This window comes from Athene cunicularia (assembly GCF_003259725.1).
Source record: "Athene cunicularia isolate RWA chromosome 1 unlocalized genomic scaffold, athCun1 chr1_part2, whole genome shotgun sequence".
In the NCBI taxonomy this organism is placed as follows: domain Eukaryota; kingdom Metazoa; phylum Chordata; class Aves; order Strigiformes; family Strigidae; genus Athene; species Athene cunicularia.
This window is the reverse complement of record NW_020799092.1, coordinates 75,804,198-75,825,359: the sequence shown is the minus strand read 5'-3', so window position 1 is coordinate 75,825,359 and position 21,162 is coordinate 75,804,198. Positions and strand designations below refer to the sequence as shown.

Sequence of the window (21,162 nt, the reverse complement as noted above, 5' to 3'; positions counted from 1 at the left end):
CCTCCTCCCCGCCACCAGGGGGCGCCGGGAGCGCGCGCGGCCACGCGGGCCGGTTGCCGGGGCGGCCTTCCGGAAGTGACGTCGTTGTTTTGGTTCGTCACTTCCGGCGGCGGCGGCCATGGACGTCCTGAGGCAGGAGATCAGCCGGAAGCGGCGGCAGTTGGAGGACAAGGAGCTCGTAGGGGTGAGGGCGGCTGAGATGGAGCCCAGGGGCCCTCCTGGGTGGGGGCCAGGGGAGGGCGGCCCGGGATGGGTCCGACGAAGGGGAGAGGAAGCGGCCGGGGACAGGGCCTCGGGAAAGGGGATCCGGAGCTGCCCGGGGTGGGGTCGGTCCAGTCCAGGACTGGGGAAGAGGAGCGTGAGTGGCCCAGGATGGCATCGGAAGGAGTCCGGAAGAGTTTGGGGCACCGGAAAATTGAGAGCGCAGAAGTAGGGCCTTGTTTCAGGGCCTTGCTGTGCGCCTTTAGGAGCTGGCTTAGTTATTTCTTTCAGGCACGGAGGAATGAGAGAAATCTGTGCGGCGTTTGGTGAGCGATCTGCGGTTCCCTTTCCTTAGCCCTGCTGTGTTCTGTTCCTAGTCATAGTAGGCTTACAGAGGGGTGCGTGTGTGCCGAGTGTGTTAGCTTAAAAACACCCACAGTAAAGCAGAGTGCTTTCGTGAATGTCTGAGTTCTGATTTTGGCGTTAGTGCTTTAAGTGGGGAGCTGGGAGCAGAGGATGTTTGTGGTCAGGCCAGCAAAGTATGAAGAAGTAGTAATACTTATCAAGGGAAATGGTTCAGGGTGGCCTCAGTTGGCCAGCAGTTATCTGTGTGGAAGGTCTCATCAAACATATTTCTACATAGGTGCACCAAGCAAGCTTACAAAATGCTCTGATTTAGTGTAAAATAGAATGTTTTGTATGATACGTTTAAACAACTTCTCTGTGCTCCAACCTGGACCTTGTGTATGTCTGAACCGCAGCTTTAGGCTAACGAGTACTGTGGCCTTACATGAAAAAGAACATGTTTTTTTAAAGTGCTGGTGAACACAACGTACTTTTGAGTCTGCTTATGTATGTGCTGCAAAGTTACTGTATATTGCTGATTTTCAGAGGTGCTTCCAACTAGTTCCCTTTTCAGGACAATGTAGCCATCTCTATGAAAGGATGTAGGTGAATTCACCAAAACAAGTAAGGAAGTTTGAGCCATTTTTGCCCAAGTATGTGAAACTAAACTCTTAACAGTTTTCCTCTCTTTTAGGGAAGTAAGAAATATTTTAAACGCAGTGAGTTAGCTAAAAAAGAAGAGGAGGCCTACTTTCAGAGATGCGGCTACAAGGTATGGTAATTCTTCTGCCAGGAATATGTATGCTTACTTTGAAGTCTACATTTTATTATCAACAGTATAAATGTTGTTAATGATAATTGTTGTTCTTTGTTCAATTTGTTAATGTTATACATTAGCCTGTAAATGAGAAGCCACCTGGAGAGGTATGAGTTTCCAAACCCATTTTCAATGCAGGAAAAGATATGCATGATATACAGCTACTTATGTCTGTGTTATGGTTTGGCTTTTATTTCTTTTATTTAATTTTTTGTGGAAAGCATGAAGTGGCTTGGGGTTAAAGCTTGTCTTTCTTTTTAAATTGTGCTGTTAGGCATGAACACTGGATCTGATACAGCCACCTCCTCACCTCCCCCCCATCGGAAAAAAATTTGATATATTTGGATAATTTTAGGTAAATTATTGATTAAAAAATTGATGAATTTGGATAACTTTCACGGTCTTGTCAGAATGTTCAAAAGAAATCAGTATAGCGTGGGCACCTATTAAAAAGATCTGCCAACTTTCATACTGTGTCTATTTGTATTTGGTTTTTGGCCATCGACCAGCCAGCATTGAGAGTGCAACAACAGCATTTGTTTTCTTGCTGGCAAAATGTTAGAAAACGATTGGTAACATAGAGCACATTTTGAAACAAATGAGTGATCTGGAAGGCTTTATTTGCCTTGTAACGGTGTCAGAGAAACAGTTTACTGAAATGGAAAGAACGTTGTTTTCTCTTACCAGTGTGTGCGTCTGCCTGCCTGCCTGATTATATGTGTACGGGACGGGGTGTGCATTCCCTTGTGGAAGATAGAAGCTCGTAATCTTGTTTGCTGTTACTGGACACATATAGGAGCTTTGTTTTCAACTGAACTTCACCCAGTTAGTGACTTATTCTGAAACCTTGATCTCTTTATACAATATTTGAATATCAATGCCAAATGCAGCATGTAGTCATGAGAGAGTGTTCTGTGAATCCATTCACTCTTGCAAGTTGAAATGACCATGTGATACTCTTTGAGCATTATCTTGAGTTCTTCAGAACCTTACATGGTGGTTAAATTGCCGTTATCTGTGCTGCTGCAGCACCTGTTTTGGTTTGAAATGTTATCCTGAAAATGGTTTTAAAATAAGTTGCTTTGTTAAATTTAGTACCTTTTCAGAGCCTCCCAGATTTCTGCATTTGATCTTTACTGTGTTAATAAGATGTAGAATATAGACTGATTTCTTTTTAAATTCAGGTGTGTGTTTGCTTTGCTTAGACTTAATGAGTTGTAATAATTTGACTTGCTTGAAAAAGAAAGCACTGAAACTAAAATAACTGTGGTAACGATTTCACTTGTAACTTGGAGTCCAGCTGACAGAATGGATCAAATCCTTTCCCCCAATGCTGCTGTCTCTTTATGATTTCAAGAATGTTTTGTAAGTTAAAATTTGTACGTATCCTTCTGCCATGGGAGTGTATTTCTTTATATATATTTACACAGTTCTTCCATATTTTCTGTCCCTGTCAATTCTCCCTTTCCTGCACTGATGGAAGTTTTATTTTTCCCCTCCCTTTATGTGTTAAGCGCTGATGTCCTTCCCTTGCTTGTTCCAAACACCTGTGGTTGTAGGATTGATTTTTGTGTTTGCTAGTATAGCATTGAATATAGATTTTGTGGCTGAATCCTATAGCTGGAGCCACTGGGTTGGATTCTTAATGCACATGGAGTCATACTGACATCTGAATGCAAGACTGGCACATTGACCTGAAAAAATAGAAAAGCTTCTTTCAAAAAATCTGTCTAGTACATTCATGCAACTGATCAACCCGAATACGGACTGGAAATGACAGTGTCCTGCCTGTGCACGGAGCATGCTACAGGGTGCTGTAGGATTAAGTGGAGCATTTCCCTTTTAGAAACTACGGAAAGAAAATAAATTCTAATAAGGAATCTAGGAAAAAACAAGATGTGAGTACTGGAAATGTTTCCCTATTACAGGAATATTACCAACAGTCATCTTTCTCATGCTGTCAGAAGTGTCAAATTGAGCTTATAAAGGGAACTGTAGTTACAAGACTACTGTCTCAAAGTTACTTTGATCAGAGTTGCTTTGCATTATTAAAATATTTAGTAATGAAGGAGGAAAGCTCTGTTTGATTCAGGGACCTTCTTTTAGGTTAAGAGGAGTTGTTGATGAGATCCTCTCCCTATGAGGAGTTGTAGCTATCTCTTTTTTTTTTTTTTTTTTTTTTTTTTTTTTTTTTTTTGTAACCTGCAAGAAAGATGTGTTACCTTTAACAAGCACATCTCAAAAGCCAGCAGAAGCCATGGATCACTGCTAATTGTACTCAGCTCACTGAAGCTGTAGATAGTAAACATTTTAAGCTGACACTGCCACCGAAAGAAGCAGCCCCACTCTCTCCCTGCCGTTGCGTTTTTATTTCTGCCCTTGTGTCCATGGATGTGCTATGCCTGGTGAGCTGGATGAGGAGGTTAAATGGGCTGGGAAGAGTACCTGTCTTTCTGTTTGCCAGATTATTTTCTGTTTGAATGATTTCCCCCATCTGATTCATCACATAGCAATGCAAATGCGTTTGCATGGGTAAGGAGGATAGAGCAGGAGCAGGAATCAACAGGCAGAGGGGTGGATTTGCTATTTTTGGCACCGGTGCTGACATCTGCCTGCTGAAGTGATTGCCAAACTTTAGCAATTGTCCTTTCCCTTTGCTGTCGAGACTGCGTCCTGCAACATGCAGAACTGTTAGTTAAATACCGGTACTTTAAAAAACTTTTATTGTTCTGTGAAATTCAATTCTAGACAATAAAAGCTACAGAACTAAAACTTTATTTTGTCATATTACAATTTGTGTTCTAGTGTTCCTGTGTTTCTACACTACTGTCAAGATATGGGTTTATTTCCATGGGCACATTAGTAATTATGCCTGTTAAATGTAGGTACAACAGCAAGAGGAGGAGGAGAAACCACTGACTTCATCAAATCCAGTGCTGGAACTTGAACTGGCAGAAGAAAAGTTACCAATGACCCTTTCCAGACAGGAGGTAAAATCTGTCTTCATCAACAGACCACTTAAGTTTACAGCAAATGCATCTGAAATTTCTTGTTAGGGCCGTTTTTTCTAGTGAACTGTATTTTCTGTGGCAGTTTGTATTAAATAATAAGCCTCCATTTTTACAGTGAATAATTAGTGATCTTTGCTCATCAAGGATCTGCTGTCCAGTTGAATGCATAGGGAGATAGAGATGGGTAGAGCTTCTTTGCCATATGGATTTGCACAGTCCTCTATAACATTTTACAGCTCTTTCAGATGACTTCTAAAGTAGTACCCTGATTCTTGGATAATACTGAAGGTGGCGTGCTGACTTTTTGCAAGATTTTTTCCCTCAGCTTCCTTTCTTTGTAGCTCACTGCTCTGAACCCAAATTGAGAAACTTAAGTTTTGGAAGTTCACCTTGACTTCTGGAAGAAAAATTCCTGAAGCCAGAGCAGCTGGTGTGTTCTTTGTCCTTTCTAAGGATAAAAATACCTGTGTGAATGTGAGTTTACAAACAATTCTATACCTCAAAGCAGAAGAGAAGCAAGAAGTTCAGAAGTACAAAATAAATTCTAATTTTGGAAGTACTGACATTTACAGCTGAGATCATCCAGGGATGTCATATGTCCCCTTAATTTTGTAGGATACACTTGCTGTGAAAAACAGTAGAGTATCACAGGACTTCTAATGTGGGATGCTGGTTTTGTGTTTGGTTTGAGGTTTGATCTGTATGTCCTGTGTCATGTCTCCCTGCTGTGGATCTACTTGGGCTCGTGTTTTGGTTGAGGTTTAGGTGTTCCTGTGCCAGCACTCTAGCCATCCCTGGTTTTGTGATACATTTGCGAGTCAAATGCCAACGTATAGCAAGACACTTGAACTGAATAAACGGATGAATGTCTCAGTTGATTTAGTGTCTTCTTGTCCAGCCAGTCTGTTGGTATAATGAAGTGATGGCATGAAATGAAGTGTAAGCCCTTCTCTTGATCACCAAAATATTGCGTGGTGATTTATAGCTCAATAAGCCTATTGCTTGGTACACTAAATGAATAATGGGAAGTATAAAGAGATTTAGAAACGATGCATGAGATAAGGAATCGGGAGAATAAAGTTCAGTTTTTGACTCTGCCCATAACTGCAAATCAGTCAAAGGAGGAGGATATTATACCTCGCTTATATGTAGTTTTAAAATGACTATAACGTTAGATTATGGGACTTAATATTTACCAAAGCTTAAGAATTTCCAGCAAATCAGTCTTGCAGATGTGCTGGGACAACCTGCAGCCTAGTTAGGGAGTATTTTTACTGTACTGGACAGATAGGTGAGAGAGATTATCATCAAGTTCCGTTGTGATTTTTGAAAACAGTTTTTAAGCTTTGCCAGAGGGATGATTTTTGTGTATCTGCTTGAGCAAGTCAGAGCAGGAAGAAGTTAGGCTATACTAAACAGCTTGGGAATTTATGTAAAATTTAGATCAGTGCTGTTTGGAATGACCTTTCACTGAGATACCGTGGGAATTTTATATTTAGATTGTAAAGTGTCTGAAACATTTTTCTACTGCTTAAAATATTGCCATTTCCTCTCCAGTCCAGCTCAGCTTGTTATTCTAAGCAAAGTAAATAAATCCGTCCTGGATTTCATTTTGCTTCCTTCATGAGTTTGTGTAAGGGAATGCTTTGATTCTTTTCAGGTTATCAGGAGGTTACGAGAGAGAGGTGAGCCAATCAGGCTCTTTGGAGAAACAGATTATGACACATTTCAACGTCTGAGGAAGATAGAAATTCTCGCACCTGAAGTGAACAAGGTAAGACTGGCTATCAGTTACTTACTTGTGGTGGGATAACCAGTGACGAGCCCTATAAAAGTGACTGAAGATCAGTTTCAGTAACTGTTAATTTTCAGGAGGGAGGGGCAGTACATAACAGAGGGAAATACTTTCTCTGTCTCATTGCCTGAGAAAGTGTGTTAAATGTCATGGTTCTGTGCACAATTACAATTCCTTGTGTTAGGTTCAATCCTAGAAACCTTCTGGGCCCTTTTCAGTTGAACAAGGGGCCTCCAGGTGTCAGTAATACCCCAGCCTGTGCTGTCACCTGCTTTGTAACCAGCAGAGAAGACAGTCCTTTACTGTTAAAACTAGCCTGTGTTTGTGATTATACTCATCTCTGAGAAGGTAAAGGTATGTGAAAGGAGGACTGCATCCTGTCTTTCTGGTATGTAAATAATTTTTCAAATTCCTTGGTTCCGGAGCTATAACTTGTTACAGAAACTTCATTTTCCCCCCTTCCTTTTAAAGTAACAATTAATTCAGAAAATGAGTAAAATATATATATATTTAACTGATTTATTCATTTTGTCTTAAGAATTGGTCACTTAAGTGTGGAGATGCAATTGGAGTTTGTTTTGCATTCACTGTTAACCAAATCTGCACCCTAGCTAAGAGAGCGATGATTTGGATTTTCGTCCCTAATTCATGACAAACTGAATTATTTGAAATGGCTTTTCTGGGGATGCTCAGAAAAGGAAAGCCTTTGCCTGTTCACGTCTTCTTAAAAAAGATAAACATATCTGAAGGTTTAAAAAACCCCTCTGCTAGTGAAAGCTTTCTCCTTTGGTGACATCAACAGTGGTAGGCGTATTAGCAAATAGTGAGCTCATAAATAGGATTGTGTTGGATTTTTGTTACATGTTTTGGTCACTCCTGTTGCCACACGTTGCTTAAATTGTAGATAGTCGCTTTGACCAGTTTGTGGTTTGGACATTTTTAGACTACTGATTAATAGAAACGGTCCAGACAGTCAAGTCTGATGATGAAAGAAGGGAAATAACTGTGCATATCTATTCCCAGTGGAGTGTCTGAATTTTTCTTAGGGTAAGAAATGTCATAGTCCTTTGTAGAGCTTTGTATTTTATGTCTCAAGATAAGAATGCAAGTCCTGTAGCTGTGTCTAAGCTGAGTTTCTTGTTCTATTTGAAAGCAGCTCTTAACTTTATGGCTTGAAGCGGATTCTGCTTTTTTTTTTAATCACTTATTCTAGAGTAGAGGGTTTTAAACAATCTGTATAAACCTTTCTGCTATGTTTAAATCATTGGCAATAAAGGGAAACTACATAAATATTTTATGTGATAGTACTGAAGGAGTGGTACATACCTTATTTACAGCTTTTTACAGGGCATATGTGAAGACTTGTAGAGCTGATGGGGCTGTGGTCTGTTTTCTCTTTGTTTTGGGGTGGTTCAGTGCGCTGCTTGGAGAAAATATCTTGAAGAAAGTCTTAGAAGTTGATTCAGTCCTCCATGCTTTTCTGGTGAAAACATGATAAAGAGTATTTTCCATAGGTATGAACTTTGCAGAAGTTCATGCACCTGCTTTTTCTTAAGTGCTGAAGCAATCAAGAAACTGTTCTTGGAATTCTGTTTGAATTCAGACAACAAAGCCAAACCCTTATGCATGTTTTTACAGAATTTGGCTTTTCTTAAACGGAAGTTGGATGCTCACAGTGATAGTATTGAACTGCTCTTATTTACTTGAGTTCTTTTGTAAATTAGTAATTTCTTATCTTTTCTAGGGCCTGAGAAATGACCTGAAGGCTGCTTTGGATAAGATTGACCAACAGTATCTGAATGAAATTGTAGGCGGCCAAGAAGCAGGAGACGATGACTCACAGAATGACTTGAAAGTGCACGAGGAGAATACTACTATTGAAGAACTGGAAGTATGTGATGGGTAGATTAAGGGATTTTAGATGTAGTATATTGTTGTGAGAGCTTCAGAATTGTCTAGGCAAAGTTAACTTGTTTTCAACATCTGACTTAGGTATTCTGAAGTATGCTCTCTTAGGAAATTTAGGTTTCTAAGCCTTGAGTTGCCCCATAGGTGTCTACAGTAGACATGAAGATTCAAGAGGTCTTTGTTTACAACGCTTCATCAAAAAGGGGGCAGGAGTTGCCCGTGGAGAAAGTGATACAGTTAGGATTCGCTCTGCAAGGGGTTTGGAAGTAGAGAATTTAATAAAAATACGTTACCTGATCATAAATTCTGAAGCCTTCCAGTGCATATTTGAGAGGATAGTAAGCTTAGTACCGGTGAATTTTCCCTATGCAAGAAAGATGGACTCTGAAAAATAGATGCTCAGAAAGAATGTTTGATATAAAAACCATTCAGGACCAAAAAAGAAGTGGACATCAGAAGTAGGCAGATCACTGGAAATAGAAGAAATGCAGAGACGATGTGTCCCAGACACTTCAGTGCAAATGGCTACTATGTTCTGACAGAATACCATGGTGTTTGTGTAAGTTAGCAGAGAATGAGTGCCATGACATGCATTCAGCACCTGGCATTTTAGGGTGATGTTTTGAAAAAGCACATTAACTTAAAGACTTCTACCCTTAATCTTCATAACTATTTGTAGGAGTTAATATTCATAACATCCCTCCAAAAGAATTAATCTGATTTATAGCTGAAAGTTTAAGTGAATACATCATAATTAGGAGATGATCTTTGGGTTTTTTGGTGTGTTTTTTTTGTTTGTTTTTTGTTTTTTTTTTTTTGTTAGGGTATCAGGGCTTCTGGTTTAAAATAACTGTAGTGCCAGAAGAATGGACATCAGTTGTATTGGGGCTGCATTTTATTGATCTGTTAGTTCTCAAAATACTCCCTCTTTGGGGTAGTAGGGCAGGCTTGGTTTCAGCAATGAAAGCAAACTTATTTTGAAAAGTTTGAAGACACTGCAGTCTTAATTTTATGCTACTAACTACATTCCCTTGAGCATGAAGCTTATGCTGTATTGGCTTCCAAATCTAGGAGATATTTTTAAATAAAACTCAGTTTGGAAATGTGAGGGCGATAGAAATAATTTCTAAGTCCAACTATACCTACTGGAAAATGTTTCTAAAAATTGCTGTTAGTATTAACAGCTTCGAGGTTTTGGCAGGAGGCTGAAGTATTGGAACATACTGCTGGGAGTTTTTTTGTGTTTTTTTGTTGTGTTTGGGTTTTTTTTTAGATTTGTTCCCTCAATTTCAGAGTTAGAATTATATGAAATGGTAAAAGGCCTCAGTATGTCAGAGTTGAAATAAATTAATTGATGGCTTTGGGGATCTCAAAAAATGCAGTGCATCCACAGTTCCCTTTAATACAGTGCTGTGAGACAGCTGCTGATTATGCCAATAGGTTAGTAGTTCATAAATGAAAAATTACTGTTGCATTGACTTTTCAGAAATAATCATACTGACTTTTTGCCTTAAATGTTTTTAATAGATTAATGAATTTTAGTAGCATATATAGCTGTTTCACTCCACTTCCTAACTAGTGTTTTGGATTACTGGTGCAGTTTATTACAGTTCATGATGCAGTGAATCATGTTTTCTGCTGTGCTGGTGGTGGCAGACTTCTAGACAATGTGGAAATAATTGTCTTTTCTTCTTCTGTTCTAGGCTTTGGGAGAATCCTTAGGACGGGGTGATGATCACTATGATATGGACATCATAACAAAGTTCTTGAAGGTAACAGACTGATAGATTGGTTGTTCTGTAGCTGTGTCGTATTACTATCACATTTTGTGAATAGAAGGGATGGTTTCAACTGCTTGGAGAGGAAAAACTCACATGTTATGCTTAAGATGTGGGGTTTTTTTAAATGCTTGGCACTCCACAGCCTTGGTTAGTCACAATAGTGACTTCTAGAGCTGGGCAAGAGCTGTTGGGAGAGGAGTGTTCTTCAAAATCTGGTTGGGCTTTTCCAGACAAAATAAATATGGTTTTGATTACCATATAACAGTTGAGGCAGTTGTATGTAGTTGCTTCTGTGTACAACTGTGGCATAAAAAATTTCTGAGGAGTCTCTGCCTCCCTTCCCCAGGAACAGTGCAAGCTGAAATGGAATATCATCAGGTACTGTTATGTGAAATCAGAGAATTTTAAAGGAAGTCCACTGACTTTGCTAAGGAAACAGGTTCAAGTGGATAGTAGAAAACTGTTTCCTTGTTTCCTGGCAAGAAGCCTGTATTGCCTCTCATTTGAGTCAGCTGGTTCCTGTGAAACTGTTGTGATGATCAGAAGTCACAGCAAGAGCTGAAGCCTTCATTTGTGTATATAAGATAGATTCCCATTTTAATATAGTTTGGGCTGGGCAGTCAGAGAAAGCTCAAAATTGTTTTTCAGGTGGAGAGAAGGTACATTTGACATGTTTTCCTTCTGGTGTGTTGAATTTTTACTGTGATCTTTACCATTCCTTAGGGTCTTTCACAACAATTGCCCTGAAACATCAGCATCTTCTACTTAGGAACACTGTTGTTTCCTTGAGGTTTTCTGTACACACCTTTAGATACATGCTGCCCCCTCGCCTGCATGTTTTTATGATGGGAGGGTTGTTCCTATCTGTCCTTGCCTGTCCTTCTGAACGAGGTGTCGTCTTAACTCAGATTTCTCCAAAAACCTCATTTTGCCTTGGTTGGCTTAAATCACTGCTCCCATATGTTTTGCCGAGGAAGCCACTAGATGGCACTATGACATAAAGTTGCTTGTTCTTGTACAGTTTCTGCTTGGAGTTTGGGCTAAGGAGCTGAATGCCAGAGAAGACTACGTGAAGCGGGGAGTACAAGGGAAGCTGAACAGTGCCACTCAAAAGCAGACAGAATCGTACCTGAGGCCACTCTTCAGAAAACTTCGGAAAAGGGTGAATCACTTTTCAATGTCATTATCCTGTCAGGCTCACTTGAACTTCTGCTTTCAAAGTACCCAGTAGTTAGTGCCCTTTCCTAAGGTAATGCTATTTTCACTGAAGAAGAGAGGATGACTCGGTCAGGGTTTCTGTGTTGAGAGCCTATGATTCCCCGTTTTGACTTTTGTATCTTGACCAGTGGATTTTTCTGCCTCCCTGTTGCTTTTCCAGGTGTTGCTGTATTATCACCTGTTCACTGGGTTGAAAACGTAGAGAGTTGGGATTATGTTTTGCCACTAGCTGCTAGGTGTAACCACTTAATCTCTCTTGCTTCAGAGCCTTCATCTAAATAACAAAGATGTTTTCCGTTGTTAAAGTCCCCAAGCTAGGGTAGGTGCTGAACTTTGAATAAATGCTGAGTAGGATGATTTTCATGAGCTGCTGTTCTGAAGTAAAGATGTCTTTCCCCCCCCCCCCTTCTCTTCTCCTGTAGACACTTCCTGCAGACATCAAAGAATCAATAACGGATATTATTAAATTCATGTTGCAAAGAGAATATGTGAAGGTATGTTTATTTGCACTCTTCTGGCATGTTCAGGCTGTCTGGTTCTAATAGATTGAGTTTATTACTTCAACGTTTCCCATTTTGCATTTTGAAGATACATAGATGGAAGTACACACAACGTATATTCTAACAAAATGAAAAATGGCTGTTAAAGGTTAGGCTCCAGGTACTGTTTGATCTGCAGCTTGTCAGGAGATCTCTTGAGATTGGTGAAACTGCAGAGCTTTGCAAGCACAAAGAGAATTTTTCTAAGAGATGGTTATATTAAGTTGCAGAGGAATCCTGTATGGGAAACCTGATATTATAAGGTTAAACGAAGGTGCTGAATTAATAGTAATAGGATGTTGATTAATTAATTAGGAATTAATTGAGATGAACTGAGTTATTGAATATGAGACACTGTTCTTTTTCTTTGGTATGCTCACATTAGGTGGCCCGGTTAGGTTGAGGTAAGTTAATGAAATTTTTTTTGGACAAAGTCTGCTTACTGGAGGAGGCAGAAGTATTTTGGCACAGAAGATCAAAGGCAGTGTTAGGTTTTGTTTGTAGCTGCTTTCAGAAGCGAAACTCAAATACCGATAGCATTTGCTTAAGCAACTTGTGTATGCAGAGGAAATTGAGCCGTGTTTTCCTTTTAAATTTCTAGTATTTCTTTTTCTTGTGAGGACTTGGGTTAATTTGTCGAGTAAGCAAGCGAACCTGCTTTTGTTATTGAAAAAACTTTAAACAGTCTAAGGCAAGTTTAATCCAAATAATTTGACAGTAGATCTAAAAGTGTGCGATTTATCATAGTGGGGGGTTTTGTTTTGGGGCGTTTTTCTGATTTTGGTCATCATCATTATGCTGAAATTCCCTTTCTGATGCCTTCCTAAACAAAGCAGTGAGTGTGCAGGGCTGTGGTCTGTCTCAGGGGTTAGTCAGCTGTGCTCCTCTCTCCCGGAGGTGCTTGGCTTTATGTAAACTTCATAGACTGATTTGAGGGGGGGGTTGAGTACACGCTTGGAAGTTTTATTTTTTTTAAAAAATTAGGCTCATGAGCCTTGTGCTTTTAAAGATACTCATATCCTTTTCCATTTTGCTTCCTAAGAGACACTTTGCTGTTGTCTTCTGTGCTTTTTTGCTTTGTACAGCCTAGTGAATACCATCAGTCACAAATTCTTACTGCTTTGTTAGATGAAATGGTCAAAAGATTTTAATTTTGGAATGAACATGTGACAGTAGGCAAATGCCAGAATGCAAGTTGTCCACTCAACCTTAATTGACCCTGTTGTGACAGTCCAGGAAGGGTCTTTAATTGCATGTTCACATGCTGTGTTTCATCACAAAACTATATTTGAGTCAGCAAGTAGATATTTGACTAAGACTGTTCAGATTCTGCCTTATGTAGGTGAAGATTAAGTCCGTTCTACCGGTTCACTCAGTTCTGTCTGCGCCCCCTGCCTTGTTCATTATTCACCTCTCAGATTGCTCAGTGCCAGTTGGGAAGAAACTACACCCACTGGTCATGATTGCCACTTCTTATTGTTTAGTCTCTTAAGTGGGAGATGATAAATGAACTGAGTTTATCAGTGAGTCTTGTAGCTGCTCGCTAACAGTGGTGGAATGTCCTGCTCCAAGTCCTCACTGAAGCTGTTTCTCTAATTGCATGTACATGTCTGTTCCCCTCGCTTCCTGGTTCTCAGTTCTCATGGGGTTTTTTTAAGCTCTATACTTCTTTCTGTCTTAATTTCTATTCATTTTCCCTTCAAGTTTTATCCCTCAGGGATGTTGTCTGGTACAGCTTTATGATAAGAAATGGGATCTGCTATCTGGACTGGGAAATTTCAGATTAATTTACTGCTGCTACTGGTCTGTTTGTAAACATTGTTACAAATGTGCTTATTTAACCCAGTTCTTTAGGGAGCTGGTTCTCAGCCTCATTGGAAGCTCACTTCTTCCCCCGATAGCTGTCAGGCCCCAGCACGTTCCTGCATACTGTGTGACCTGCACACATGACGTGGGCCTGCAGTGGAATGTGCTTAAGTCGGTCTCCCTGGTCTAATCTGCAACCAAAACGGCAAGGGTTGTAGAGGGGATTACAGCAGAAAAGCTTACGGGAATGTGAGAAGGCTGAATTGAAAGTAGTCCCAGAAAACTTCAATTTTAATCAATATTAGACTGCCTTATGCAGGGCTTTCTTTCATCACCCTATAGGTAAAGTGCAGAGCACAGGGGGACTGTCACCTCCCTGCTTCTGCTGGTCACACTATTTCTAGTACAAGCCAGAATGCTTGTCCTTGCTTCCCTCAAGGTTCAGCAGAAACAGAAATCATATTAGGAAGGTGTGTTGTAAAATTGGTTAATATTGTGCAATGAAACCTGGTTCAGAGAGACTGGAATATGAGGTGGTTATCTGGCAATGCAAAAATGCTTTGCTTTCTGATGCCCTTTGGGTTTTGCTAATTGTGTGTGCACTGTACTCCTTCAGGCAAACGATGCCTATCTTCAGATGGCTATTGGAAACGCTCCCTGGCCCATCGGTGTCACTATGGTTGGCATCCACGCTCGAACGGGTCGTGAAAAGATTTTCTCCAAGCACGTGGCCCACGTTCTCAATGACGAAACTCAAAGGAAGTATATTCAGGTAAGGTTAATTTTGGAAATTCATCAGATTTGCTTTTGAAGTTAGGGGATCTTTGAGAAATATTGGTTTCACAGTTACCGGTGATGTGATAAAAAGGTCCTGGAAGTGAACAGTTGCCTTAGTTTGGATCAAGCTCATCCTGGACCTGAAGGCTTTTCAGTGCTGGACTAGGAACAATCTAATGGATTTTTCTGCATCTTAACTATTATGGTCTTGTATGAACACCAAAGTAGCTGTGAAGACATGCTTTAATCCTCTGAGTTCCTCCCCTGCTTAACTCATGGTTTTAACAACGTGCATGAAATACAGTCCTGACTATTTCTGCAACTAGATAAATGCATTCATTTTTCAAACATGTTTAATGGTGTGGGCTCAAAATTCCAGGTTTAGTTCCTCCTATGCCTCTTCATACTCATGTTGTGAACTTTTGATTGTGGAATTAGTGGCAGTGGTATTTCTCTTTGACCTTTCAGTGTAGCGGGTGGACAAATCTGAGGAAACAAGTCTTCTCTCCTTGTATTGTTAAATGTATTTGCCTCTACCCAGTTGCAGTTTCATTGAGATAAAGACCTTCTGGCTTAACTCTGAAGCCTCCAGAGCAGCATCGTGGAGCTCAGAGCTTCTGGCAGAGGAGGTTTACATAAATGTCTTCCTGCTGCAGCAGAAGGACTCCCATTGCTTTTCAACCTCTGCAGATGTCTCCAAGCAGATTGCTTGCAAGATGCAACTTCCTATTCTGTACTGAGTCTCTTTATCTCTTTATGTCTCTTTATATTATGTACAAATACAACCTTTGGTTTCTCTTCAACTGTAGTTTTTAATATCATAACCTGAGAAAATATTGTGAAGTTGGAGGGAGCTCCAGACACTTACAGAGCCAACAAATCAAAGGTGAAAACTGGCATGTGGATTATGCATCTTCAGAGCCAGGCTCCAGTTAGTGGAAATATTTAATGGATGAAATAGCTTATGTTAAACTAAATTTTTTTGTTAGTCTATGTTAAAAAAGTGATTTGGACTCTGAAGGAAGATTGGTGTGGGCCTCAGCATGGCCATAATGCTGTTTCTCCAATTTTGGTGAATAATTAGCCAATGTGTCCAGTTGCCACTCTTCTAGCAGAAAGATCTCTACTCTGTAGTGTTGCTTGCTCTCTTAACATACCTTGTGGAAGATGCAATGTATATCAGGGGTTCTCAACCTTTCCTTCACAACAGACCCCCTTTAAATACCTTTTGTGGCTGTGGACTACCAAGACTTAATTCAGGATTTAAAGCACTAGACTGCATCAAATACTTATTTCAATTTTCTCATGAAGGGTCTTCAAATTCAAAGAGAAGGGGAAATAAGTTAATCTGTGAATGCACACACTCCCTATTATACTATCTTTACAGTAATGATTCCATATGAATTTAATATCAACACTCTTCTTGCTCAGATGGCCCATTTTATGGTAATTTGACATCCTAATTCTGAATTTGCTGCCAATTTTTACATTAAAATTGATGACAAGTTTTTACAATTCTCTCACCTTCCCCCTTGTTTGTCTGTGTTCAGTCACCATATATTTTTGTTTACGGGTCCAGGGCCACCACTTGGAGGAACAGACGTCAGCCCCATTGTGTCCTTAAAGAGGGTCATTGGGTTAAGAAAGTGTCTTTAGCAGAAAAACTGCCTAGTTAAAGTGAATCCCACCAACTATACTAGCACCAAATACACGAGTGTGTCAGGGCAGGCAGGGGGAGGTGGAGGCGGGGCTTGAGTATGAGAGGAGCATCGAGTGGAGGGGGCTGTGGGAAAAGGAGACACGGTGCTTGCCGTGGGACAGACTAAATGTTTCTGGGCTGGACATTCCCAACCCCTGTTTAAGCCTTTGAGGAGCCCCTGTGATGACATTGTGGCCCCACAGGGGTTCCCAACCACGGGTTGAGAGCCTCTGCTGTATATGAGTTCTGTGGTTTGTCCCTTCTCTGCTTCTGAGTCTACATCTGGTCAAGGAAATCTTCATGTTCATCTTCCCACTGTGAATTTCGTATCTGTGCTTCTGAATTACACACCTTACTGAAGTGCCAAGACAAATTTGGCTTTAAACATGTACGTTCTCTGTGCTGGTTGTAAATATCAGGTCTTAGCTAGTCTGATTCAGACTGGAGCACAGAATATTGTCTGTGCTTCAGCAGTTACATCAAGCTAACATGTTTCTGATTTACAGTGAACCTGGGATCATAACATCCCAAACAAGGAGTCATTATGGTGCTAGGACATATTTTCCTGCCCTGGCCTTCATTGAAAAGGCCAAAGCATCATCTGTTGAATCGTTTTTCCCTTCTTCCCCTTCCCTTCTTCCCTGCCTTCCATGATGAGTATCTAATGACAGGCACAGGACTGCCATCTTAGACTACAATGTCACTTCTAAATTCTGCTACCACCACAGCAGTTTGCTTTCTTTTTTAGACTTTTATGCATGATGTGAAAGAAAATTATCACAGGATTTCAGCAATTGATGTCTTGAACTGAAAAGTTGACATTCTGCCTTTCTTCTTGATTATTTCAGTTTGCCTCCATGGTGTAGGTCAGGTGTGGTGCCACCATGGGGAGGAATGGCATCTCTCTTCCAGGAAAATTGTTCAGTTCTTGTAGCTGTGCAGCTTGCTTTGGTGTCAGAAATTTCTTTTTGTTCCATAAAATGGCTTTTAATACTCAGTTTTCTTTTAAATATCTTTTCTTGTGGTAGTATTGTTTTCTCCTGCGATGGTGAAGAGGGATTAAAGCATTACTGTGATCCTTCGCTATGAATCTGTCATGGGGGACTGAATCTGTGGTCACTTTGGTTATGACACAGACTCCTCTAATATTGGAGATAACTCATCACTTCGCAGCACAAAGGTTCATAAAACTTAAAAACTGGAAAACTAACCAAATTAAAGAAAAACCAACTCAAAATAGCATCCGTTTGTCTTGAATTCTTCTTGTGAAGCTTAAAAATACTGCAGACTGTTAAGTTTGTTTGACGGCTGCAGTTTTATTACAGAATTGTCCTTGTTTTGTTAATTCCTAGGGGCTGAAGAGGCTCATGACCATTTGCCAGAAGCACTTCCCAACAGACCCGTCGAAATGCGTGGAGTACAACGCTTTATGAGGCTCTGCAGTGTCCAAGGTGTGACTCATATTTTGATCTTCAACACCCAGAGAGGATTGAAGAGACAGAGTTTGTGCTTAAACGCCAACAGGAACCTAGGGTGGGCTGTGCGAAAAAGCATAAAGCAGTAGATTTTCTACAGCTTTCTTTTTACAAGCCACATTTATTTAGATTTCTTTTTAAATCTATGCTTTATGCTGAGCACATACAATATACAACAGAGGGGTTTTTATTTTAAGGGATTATGACCAGGGGACAGTGAACATGATCCTTGCTTTTATTTCAGTTTGTTATTCAGGCAAGCATACAGACTGAACTGTTTCCCATATCTTAAAATTTTAGGTGAGACTCAGCCCTGCAAGGAGTACACGTGGAACTTTTTTGGCTGCTTTCCCATTGGAGACCGATGTGGGGAGATGATTAGAGGGAAGCAGTTGAATGTGAATCTTGTTTTTTTTCTGTAAATATAAAGACTTTATTGGCTAATCTTTCATGTGGTATTTATCAGGAGAGGAAAAATAAAAAAGTGTATATATGTTTCAGCTGAAAAGTACAGCTAGCTTTAGTGCAAAGAGTTTTTGATCTTGAATGCATCTGATTTGGCTTTTGTGGGTGTTTTTTGGTAACAACATTTTTAATATAAGCCTTTGGGGCTTGGGGGAAGTAATCTTATGGCTCTTGAGGCTTTCAAATCCCATTTTTATACATCTGGAGAAAATTTCAGTCTGCTGGGCATTGCAGAGAAAATAATTAGGACCTCCCATGACCACGAACAGTATTTCTAGCAGCCATAAATCTTTACCATTGTGTGTCTTGACTGGGAATGGTGAGGGAATGCACAGAAACGGTGATGTGTAATTCTGCTTAAACAGTGAAATGTTGAAACTTTCTTAATGGTGCAGATTCAAAGTCTTAGGCTGAAATATTGTGCTGCTTTTTTAATTACAAGAACAGCAGTACCTCTGCAACAGTATTAAACAGCTACTTCTCTTAAGGAGACCTTTCTAGGACCTATGGTGAAGCTTGAAACAAATCACTGACTGTTGCAGTGGCTGCTAGTAACTGCCTCTGCCCACATCTGTGAGAATCCAGACCTCGCATCTGTCTGGCCCCACAGATCCATTAGAGCCGATACAGCGCCCCCTCCTCTGCCTCTGGAGAAGCTTTTTCTGTGCGGTCAGTGGAGAGGGGAGGGTCTGGTCCTGGCTGCTGGGGGTTGGACTCGGGCAGGTATTTGAATCTGGTATCCTGTGGTGCCCCTGTGAGGCAGCAGGTCTTGTGGTACCTCTGGTGCTTGTGGGCATCCTGGACTTGTAACCTTCGAGCTGCGGCCGTGGTAGGCCTGGTACGGTGTGAGCAGAGCCACTTCCTGAAGAAATGGGTCAGTATTTCAGTGTATTGGTTTGTCCAAGTCCTCACCTCGACTGGAAGCGTGGGGCAGGAACTGGTGCCCTCGTCTGAAGGAGTTGCCTGTCTCCCGTGGGTATTCAGTGTCCCGTGGCACAGTGAGACATGCTGGGGGGGATTTGTGCTGGCAGTGAGTTTGGAGGAGTGTCCTCAGGAACTTCAGGTTCTTATAGAGACTCCAGATTCTGAAGTGCCTCTTGGGACACAGGAGTTTTTCAGTCTGGAGTGTCTGACCCCGGAAAATGTCAAGAGCTTAAACAGTTTAGAAGTAATAAAAATGAGGCTGATGAGACCAAAGCAGTGCTTAGGGAGGGGCCTTTGGGGAATAGATGGGGATTTGCAGGGAGAAGCTGGGCAGATGTCAAGAGCACGGAAGAGTTTCATTAACAGTGGTGTCTGCTGATTTTTTTTGCAGTGCTTTATAGAGATATTCTTTGGAACTGTTAGTACAACAGGAAACATAACACCGCAATTTTATCCCTCTCCCCACCTAGATGATTTCCTGAGCTGTTTCTAAATCTTAGTCCTGACCCTGGTTTTGAACTCTTAAATAATTGAGGGACAATATTGTCCCTCGTTCAGAAGAGCTATAATTTCCCTGGAAAGCGATGCAAGTGAGTAGCCAGGGAAATGGCTTCAGGAACATTGTAACGTCTGCTTTAGGGGGAGTTGGAGTCTTCAGGGCATCTGTAATAGTATTAGATAGATTTTTTTTTTTTTTCCCTCCTGCTTTAGAGCTAATTATTGAGGCGAGTTTAATGGTACCCTGAGTACTGGTTTGAGTGGGGATGCGCTTCCTGTAAGGATGTGAATTTGAGGTTGGAATGTTTTAGTCTGATCAGGTTTTAAAGAATGTAATTTAAGCAATGTGCCTCCTTGCTGACAGTCCCTGAAATACAGCTGCCTTGCCTGAATGAATCCCATGACGGAAGAACTTTATCCCCTTGCAATTCGTGGAATGGCGCTGCACGGGGAGCTGAGGAACTGAGCAGCACTTTCTCACGGCATATCTGTGTAAGAGCTTCCAGCTGTCCGGCACGTCAGAGCCGGCTTTGGTCCTCGGGGGGATCGTGAGGTGGGGGGACACTGTTACGGCAGCTGCTTCTCATCAGAGGTTTGAGGCTCTTTGCAGCTGGATGTCCCCAAATTACAGCTACCAGACCATGATCAAATAGTTAATAATGCTTTTTAGCCAAAAAAAAAAAAAATCCAAAACCCACCCGAGTCCAGTTTAGGTACGAGTGGGTGTGGTGCAGCTGTCATGCTGCTTGACAGTTTTTGTGGGGAGGGTATGTTTCAGTTTAGTGATTTAGACTTTTCCCTCTGGGCTTCTCCAGATGTCTATTTCTGATAATTCTTGCGTTAGGCAGAAATAACTCCACGGAATCCAAAGACTTGTAGCCTTAGGATGAAGTCATGTGTTCACTGTAGTAATGTCTGGAGTGTTTTTTGGACTTCGGTTTCCCTGGTCGTTTGTTGCAGCCCCTGACCCCTTCCCTGGCCTGGCGGTGGAAGGGGCTGTGTGAGGTGGTCCTCTCAGAGCCTGTGATACCTGTTTTGTGTTGGTGTTATCATGCCCAAAGGTACTTAAATGCGTTTAATTTCTTGCTATTTGTCTATACTGCTGGAAAGGCTCTTGGGGTAGATGTATGTGGGGTCAGTTTATTTTGATGGAGGAGCTGCGTTCCTCTCCTGCTCGCTGCCATAGAATTCTCTTCTTACAGATCCAGCCTTGCCCAAAGAATGACCCTGGTAGACATGTAAATGGCTTCACTTCTCGGGCAGGGGAGTGCCCTGGCTCCTGAACCTGGGGAGTGAGGGCCCGGTGCCCTCTAAGAGGGCTGGCGCAAGGGTGTCGGTGCTGGTATCAGGTCTGGAGCAGGCTGTCATGAAAACTGCTCCTGATGTGTTGTAGGGCTTGAGGAGGTGCCTGGGGCAGTGTCAGAGCCCCCGGTGATATATCTGAGCCCAAGTCTGAGAGTTTGGGGGATATCTGACCAATTTAATTGTTGTTTTGTCCCATCGCAAAGCCTTTTGGGGATTTCTTACACCAGGCTGTCCCCCAGGCAGTGATGCTGGTGGCCTCCTGGCTCGGGGGTGGCATCACAGGCGGCTCCCCAGGGTGCGGGAGGGACCGGGTGGATGATACAAGAGATGCTGGGGTGGAAAGAGCTCCCCGGACAGTGGCAACAAACGGAAAGGACAGGAAGCCAGTACGCTGGGCACCGAGAAGTGCGGGCAGGTCCCAGGTGTAGAGCGTGTGGCTGCTCGAAACTGCCGCCACTGTGGAGTGGGCACTGGGCGGCTGCAGGGGTCACCCCTGCCCACGGAGGGGAGACGGCGATGCTCGGTGGCATCCGTAAACCCTGCGGGGCCGGGCTGCCAGCACCTGGTGGCTCCTTGGTGTCCAATTCGTGTAAGCTAA

At 41.7% G+C, this 21,162-nt stretch overlaps 1 protein-coding gene across 3 annotated transcripts; it reads left to right on the top strand.

The window, feature by feature from the left end:
• Positions 1–101: 101 nt before the first annotated feature.
• On the top strand, positions 102–20,734 carry PRPF18 (pre-mRNA processing factor 18). Of its 3 annotated transcripts, XM_026841097.1 has the most exons (12): positions 102–184; positions 1,241–1,318; positions 1,444–1,470; positions 4,249–4,353; positions 6,035–6,148; positions 7,914–8,060; positions 9,781–9,849; positions 10,880–11,020; positions 11,499–11,570; positions 14,038–14,193; positions 17,250–17,348; positions 17,667–20,734. In XM_026841097.1, exons 1-11 carry the CDS (start codon positions 119–121, stop codon positions 17,328–17,330), a joined length of 1,056 nt encoding a protein of 351 aa, XP_026696898.1. In that variant the 5' UTR covers positions 102–118; the 3' UTR covers positions 17,331–17,348; positions 17,667–20,734. The 3 variants fall into 3 exon arrangements, with proteins under 3 accessions (XP_026696898.1, XP_026696897.1, XP_026696899.1); XM_026841096.1 differs by having other exon boundaries at positions 17,250–20,734; XM_026841098.1 differs by lacking the exon at positions 1,444–1,470 and having other exon boundaries at positions 17,250–20,734.
• The last annotated feature ends 428 nt before the right edge of the window (positions 20,735–21,162 follow it).